We start from the raw sequence: 7,291 nt of genomic DNA on the forward strand, positions 1-7,291 counted from the left end.
TTTATTTCATATTTCATTACCTTATTTAATTATTATTTTGATCATTTATTTAAATAAAAACTAATATTTAATTTAATTTCTCGTTTAAATATTTTTTTATTTACCTTAATTGGTTATGTACATTATTTATTTAATATTTAATTACTTTATTTAAATAAAAATTAATGTTTCATTTGATTTCTCATTTAAGTATTTCATTAATTAATTATCTTAATTGGTTATTATATTGTTTATTTATTATTTCATTACTTTATTTAATTATTACTTTAATCACTTATAAAAATTTCATATTATGTATTTAATATTAATTGGTTTTGTATATTATTATTTAATATTTCATTACATTATTTAATTATTTAATATCTTTAATTTTTATGTATGTTATTTATTTAATATTTAATTAATTTATGTAATTATTTATTTAATCGCTTGTTTAAATTAAAAAAAATTAATATTTACTTTCTTCTTTAAATATTTCATTAATTAATAATCTTAATTGGATATTTTAATCATTAGCTTAAATATTATTTCATATTTCATTACATTATTTAATATTTATTTTAATCATTTACTTAAATAAAAATTAATATTTAATTTAATTTCTGGTTGAAATATTTTTTAGTTACCTTAATTGGTTATGTATACTTAATTACTTTATTTAATTATTTATTTAATCACTTGTTTAAATAAAAAATATATATTTAATTTAATTTCTGGTTGAAATATTTTTTAGTTACCTTAATTGGTTATGTATACTTAATTACTTTATTTAATTATTTATTTAATCACTTGTTTAAATAAAAAATATATATTTAATTTAATTTCTTATTTAAATATTTCATTAATTAATAATTTTAATTAATTAATAATCCTAATCATAATTACAAAAGAAATTAAATGTACAATCTTACAAAATGAAATTCACAGTTATTTTAATTGTTTATTTAATCATTATTTTAATTGCTTGTGTATATTATTTATTTAATATTTATTTTGTTTAAGTAATTAATTATTTATTTACTTGATTCAGTTACAGTTGTATTCAAAGGTCGATCGACATCGTCTAACTTTCAAAACCAAAGTAATAAAAAATCACTAATTTGGCTGAAAAATTGCATATCCTTCAACGGATAGAAGGACCATAGGAATGATTAACGGAGTATGGTTATATGTTTCTCATCGACTCTCTCCAATACCGATACAATGTAACTTTTCCCAAAATGAGCTCTCATGATATTGTATAGGTGGGACTCCATTTTGCAAAAATTAATACATGTTAAAAACATTTATAAGATATTATTAACATTTATCATATTTTAAAATTTAACAAATCAAATTACATGCATTAGTACGTAAGAAATAAAATCATTTCCTCGCACATTAAAAAGAGTAAATAAAAATTAAACAATACATAAATTGCATTAAATTAAAGCAAAAAAATTAAAAGAAAAAAAATGAAAATGAAAAATAAATTATGGAAAACGAATTAAATTAGAATTTTTTTAAAAAAATTATAAGATTCTTGATTTTACTATAATTAAAAAAAAAAAAATTGGTGCGGGCTGGCCGGACCCTGACGGTCCGTAACGGACCATCTTCGTCTGTTATGGATCCATATGGTCCGTTACGGATGGTACGATGGTCCGAATTTGGACGCTCCAGACCCAGTTCGACGAGAACTCACCGCTTGTTGGAAAACTTCATTTTCGACGAATTTCAATCCTTTTTTTTCATTTTTTTGAGTCATTTCAACTTCAAATTCGATATTTTCTTCCATTTTAACTATAAATAAACTGCAAAATTTGTTTTTAACTCATAACATATTCAATAAACAAATTTTCAAATTTCAAATATTAACAGCAACACAAAATATTTCAATGAAGAATAAGAAAAATGTTAAACCTTTGAGAAATGGCGATCTCCAACGATGCTCCGATCTGGGTCGTTCGGTGTTAATAATGAAATTTTTGCTTTTTCATTTTTTTCTCTTCTTTTCCTCTTCTCTTCTTTTTATTTGAGGGTATTTTCGACTATTTGACTTTTATTTGCATTTTTAGCATTTATTTTTTATTTTTAAATTTTTGGTCAAAGCCCATTTTAAAAAAATGGCCGGTCAACCGCCCTTGGCCACTATTTCCCCTTAAATTACATCAGCGACCCCAACCCATCAAAGGAAAACCCACAAGCCGCTTGCTTCTTTTATATGTACAAATTTCAAGCAAAAGTAATGTACCTCATCTTTTTATCGTAATTCTCTTTTTGTTTATAAAAATCCATCTTTTTCAGTCTTTTGCGGCTAATTTTCGAAGAAAAGGAAACATCGATGGAGGGTGTTTTGTCTGCGACGGACCAGCAGAGTATGGTGTCTTCCTTTCTTGAAATCGCGTCCGGACAGACAGCCGATACTGCTCGTCAGTTCCTTCAGGTTCATCCCTTTTTCTCTAGACGTGTTTATATGCAATTTCTTGTGTAATTACTAATTATTTTGTTTTTTTTGTGATCTGCTGTTTTATGGGATATGCATTGTTAATTTTATGTTCCAAGATGTGTTCTTTAAACCAGAAGGTTGGTGTTTCTTAATGTGGGAACCATCTAATTCAAGTCGGTTCCACATCGATGTGCAAGTGAGTCATGAGTGGAAATTGTAAAAGAACAGGAGAGATTCAAGTTCGACTCTTTCTTAGATGCGGACCTCCCCGTATTATTGATGTAAATTAATTAGGTTTTCTTAGATAACCTACCTATCAGAAAAAAAGAAGGTTTTCTTAGATAACCCATGTTGTTATATGGAGAGTTTAATGTAAAATAATTATTAGAAAGTTAAGAATTATGATAATTGCTTCCTGGGACAATTATTTCTTGCTTATGGTTGATTGAGCTGGGAAAAAGTTCTTCCCCTTATATTTTTTGCCTACTGAATTTCGTTTACATCTTTACTCAAATGTGGCATGAGCTGGCTATTTATGTGATCTCAATTATGTGAAAACTAGTTGGAATATGATTCAGTGTTGATGATTCTTCTGTTTGTTTACATATTCGTTTTTTTAAACGAGTTCAACTGTGGACCTTATGGAAGGGAAATTGGTGATGCTTGTGATGGTAGATTTGAACACTTTTAATTAAATAATCAGTTGTATTTTAGGATACGTGCGCTCTGATGGTGTTGTATTTTGAACTATTTGAAAGGGCTAGCCACCTAAAGTTTTGAGTGGTTTAAACTTGCAACAGTATATTAACTTTTGCATTTTGTGTATATGCATAAGTACGTGAACTTCAAGCACTTACTGATTCTTTAACAGTAAATAAAGGGGCTAACCAACAGTAAATAAAGAGGCTGGGTTAAGGTTTGTCTTCTAGCCATCATTTCAAACTTACCCTATCATCGAAGACAATTTGCATTAAAACAAAATGCTAGTAGATTTCCGATGAAGTGAACTTCAGTTTTTGGACAATTGCTGTGGTACTTGATTTGGCATTTGGTACGACCTATTTGAGCGGGTGTCTCTTCCATAGTTCCTAAGAAAAAAAGTTGAATCTTTGGATTTGTCGTTTGCATGTCAAGTTCTCTAAGTCAGTGCAGTTGTGAAGATCTTTTGAGTGAGATTTAGCTTATAACCGTCAAAAGCATGGGAACAAAGATTCCTTAAATTGAAAATAGTGTTGAGAAGAAATAATTGTGAAATTAGATACGGGAAGGAGAAAATTGAGAGAAATCAATAAGAAGAAACGAGCAAAGATATTGCCTTATTTATTATTGAACTGTGAAAAGAATGTAGAACAATAATTCCTTAAATTGAAATGATAGCAGATGAGGAAATAATCATGACATGAGAGATTAGAAAAGAAAATCGAGAGAAACTAATAGAAAAATTATTACATATGACTAGAAAAGCTGTACAAGGAGAATCTGATGTTCATTTTTGGACTGAGGACTAGGATTCAATTTACTGAACAAGTGAATCTATTGTATATATGCATCATAATTCTTTGTACTTTTCAACTCTATTTATTATTATTATTATTATTTTTAAATTTTTATGCGATGGGGAGTATGCCTTCTGCATCTCTCAAAATATAATATGTTTGGAAGCCTTAGATACTTTCATAATATTTATTGTGTTTGGCGTTTCCTTTTCCACCCTATTCCTTGCCGGTTTAACTTCTTAAACGTAGTGTTGCTTTGCTGAATCCTTTCTAGTCTTCATGTTGGAGTTCTTGTGGCGCAGGCCACAAGCTGGAAACTTGAGGACGCTATTCAGCTTTTTTATCTAGGAAATGAAGGTGGGGCTGCTGCACCATCTTTCTATCCTTCAGAGCTGGAAAATGATGTACCTTTGAATGATTCGAACTTAAGGCACGAATACAACTTAAATATGTAGTCCTGTTCATTTTTTTAATCTCTGTATCTTATTTAATTGTCTTATATTATTTAATGCAGAGAAATCGAAAAGGATATTGGAGATCAAAATGGGAGACAAGTTGATGGAGATGATGTACGGCCACCTTTACCTGTGAAAAGGGAGGTTCTCTATGATAATACAATGCTTCATAGGTATTGGAGATGTATGTCTGAATGCCTGTGTTGGAGACGATAGTCCTTGGGCTAAGGATATGTCCGATGTGTCAGAGGCCGACTCTCTGTCTCATAGTGGGACGACACGTGCGACAGTAGTCTCACTCTATTCGACTTTATTCATTCATCTTCCATCACGAGTCTAGACATGACCTATTGCATATTTCACCTACAATGTAGACAAGTGTGAACGCCCGAATGCTTTCCTATGTTGCACTTCGTGCTAAGGCACTTGCATATTCACAATGCACATCTCATTTAGCTTTCTCACGTGTTCATGCACAACATATGGTTATCTTGAAGCATGCTCACTGGAAAGTTATCCTAGCTCCGTTCAAAGCATTGAGTGTCATTCACATGCTTTACAACGCAATCCTCATGCTTTCTATGGGCATTTTAACTTAATGCTTGTGACCATGCCCTTCATTACTGTTTAACCTAAGCAGGGCCGCACAGCTAATTAAAAGTACCTAGCATGCTTATTCCCACAAGATCGACAACTCCATATTCATACATTTATGCGATGTCGTGTCACGATGGCATTTCTAGCCAACAGATCCAATGGCAAGAACCCGTAGCTAATGAATACGTCTTAGGATATGAGGCTTCTAGAGTGCTTTTCTGAATAGCTCATTTCAACCTAGAGTGTTACTGTATCCTTTATGTAGCCCTCGGAGCATATTAATGCTCTAAGGGTAACCTTAGGCCCCTCCGAGAGGCTTTTGACTACTCACTAAGCATGCCCCTTTTATGATAGATTTAACAAGAAAAATTTAAGTGATACCAATAGACTTTTTTGTTCGACGAATTATAATTTTTATAACTCATGTTCTCGACTTTCAAATGACGCTCTATTTCATCCATACTGAAAGCTAACATTTCCAATATCAAGTGACAAAGTTTTAGCTCTGAAGGATAGACAATACTTAAGATATTGCCCCTGTCATCTACTGAAATTATGGGAATGCCACCACCTGATGTTGTCGCCTTCTGTCCCTACATTTCCTAACCGGACAGACTTTAATTGTTGTCTGACTTGATTGGAAGCTTTTTAATTCCTTAGGCAAGTTCTCTGTAAAACTGCTTTCATAAACTTAATTGCTAAGATTATCTGCTCACCATATGAACTTGCTACCATTACAGCCAACTATAAACACATGCCAAGCCAAGTTCTCTCCTCGTCTTCAATGGTCACAAACATTAGTGTCGTTCTAAGTTGCCATTCGTGACATGATGCCATGTGGCATGCCTTATTATTTAAGTATTCTTTTAAATTTTCAACACTTGGCGAACATTTGCAACACACACTACTGCACGTGTCCTGCACACCATATTCTTTATAGTTCGAATACGAGGAAAATGTCCTCAACACATCAAGGACACAAAAATTCGCATTTTATAAATTTTGGAAAATAAAATTATGGAAAATTTGAAATTTTCATTCCTTTTTGTAAAAAAAGTCAAAATAATGTGAGAAAGTCTACAAACTTCATATCAATTTATGTCCTTAATTCTTGAAACCAAAGAGTATTTTTAGAAAATTGAATCTTTGTTAAAATGACCCAAAGGATAAAGATGACTCAACACAAGACATAAATCTTGTAACCATATAACGGAGGAGAGCATGTCTGGGAAGTGTGTATAAATGTTTTATATTAAAAATAGATAAGTGGATAGCATTCGTGGCTCTCTTGAAATGTGGTTATAAAAAGTGGTTTGAGACTTCGAGTGTTTATGAACAGTTTATAAAATAAGCTAAACGTAGGCAGATTTAGTATGCCTAGATATTCTTGTTTTTGTTGTCTAATCTTCTCATAGGTTGTTTGTATCTGTCTATTTATGACATGCTTCTTTCTTACACTTGTATTGAACACTTCCTTGATGAAGTCTGGTTGTTAAGTTATTGAGCAAAGAAATATTTCTGCTTTCTTCTTTATTGTGATTTTGTGATGCAATTGTTTATCACTTCGAGGTGGTGAACCCTGTTATGTTTTCTTTTGTCTCACTAGCTCGTCACGTGAAGCTCAGCTTCACTCTATAGATCCATTCCGCAATTTTGAGGAAGAAATGAAACGCCCTGGAGTGTGGGAAGTGGACCAAGGTTCTTCCTCTGTGACCAATAGAGTTCCAGATAATCTTGCTTCGTTATATCGTGAACCATTTGCTTTGATGTTCCTTGGGCCCTTTGAAAAGGTAAGCAGGTTTCTTCTTTGGGGTAAATCTATTTCATTTTTTGCAAGCTGGTTCTTACAGGTTCCAATTACAAAATAATGTACACAGCTATTAGAGCTAAATAAGAATAGATTCAAGGAAAAAAAACCAAAATACAGAAAAACAAGGCTAATTACAATATGGCAAGTTTACAGCTTAACTAATTACAACTTGGCAAATCTACTAGAAATCCTAGTATGGTTAAGAATGCAGTTGGAGGGAGATGTTGTAAATTGTTATTGCTGTTCCGCTTTGATGTACTTGAAGTCTTTTGTTCTTCACTACTGTAATCTTTTGCTTCGGGTATTGAATTCTTCTCTGATTAAGAAAAAAGAACAGAAAACACTGCCTTTCTGGTTTGTTGAACCGTACCTCTTTCTCCTCTGTTCTTTTGCACAAGAGCATTTATTGCGTTGTCTTCACGTTGTTGTACTTGTTAATGATTGTAATTTTAGGTTCATTTCGGTTGACTCAATATATATATATATATACACTACTACTACTACT

General features: G+C 31.5%; 1 protein-coding gene across 1 annotated transcript; it reads left to right on the top strand.

The window, feature by feature from the left end:
- Nucleotides 1-2,184: 2,184 nt before the first annotated feature.
- Nucleotides 2,185-6,859, top strand: LOC111399105 (plant UBX domain-containing protein 7-like). The gene is made up of 4 exons (XM_023026347.1): nucleotides 2,185-2,425; nucleotides 4,227-4,354; nucleotides 4,439-4,552; nucleotides 6,583-6,859. Exons 1-4 carry the CDS (start codon nucleotides 2,324-2,326, stop codon nucleotides 6,842-6,844), a joined length of 606 nt encoding a protein of 201 aa, XP_022882115.1. The 5' UTR covers nucleotides 2,185-2,323; the 3' UTR covers nucleotides 6,845-6,859.
- The last annotated feature ends 432 nt before the right edge of the window (nucleotides 6,860-7,291 follow it).

Source organism: Olea europaea, chromosome 1, assembly GCF_002742605.1.
Source record: "Olea europaea var. sylvestris chromosome 1, O_europaea_v1, whole genome shotgun sequence".
NCBI classification, from domain to species: Eukaryota; Viridiplantae; Streptophyta; class Magnoliopsida; order Lamiales; family Oleaceae; genus Olea; species Olea europaea.

Bases quoted from the DNA above. Each gene is read 5' to 3' on its own strand.
- LOC111399105 (XM_023026347.1), top strand. From the start codon at position 2,324: ATGGAGGGTGTTTTGTCTGCGACGGACCAGCAGAGTATGGTGTCTTCC. The intron at 4,355-4,438 runs GCACGAATACAA...TATTTAATGCAG, and splicing joins TTGAATGATTCGAACTTAAG to AGAAATCGAAAAGGATATTG. The intron at 4,553-6,582 runs GTATTGGAGATG...TTGTCTCACTAG, and splicing joins GATAATACAATGCTTCATAG to CTCGTCACGTGAAGCTCAGC.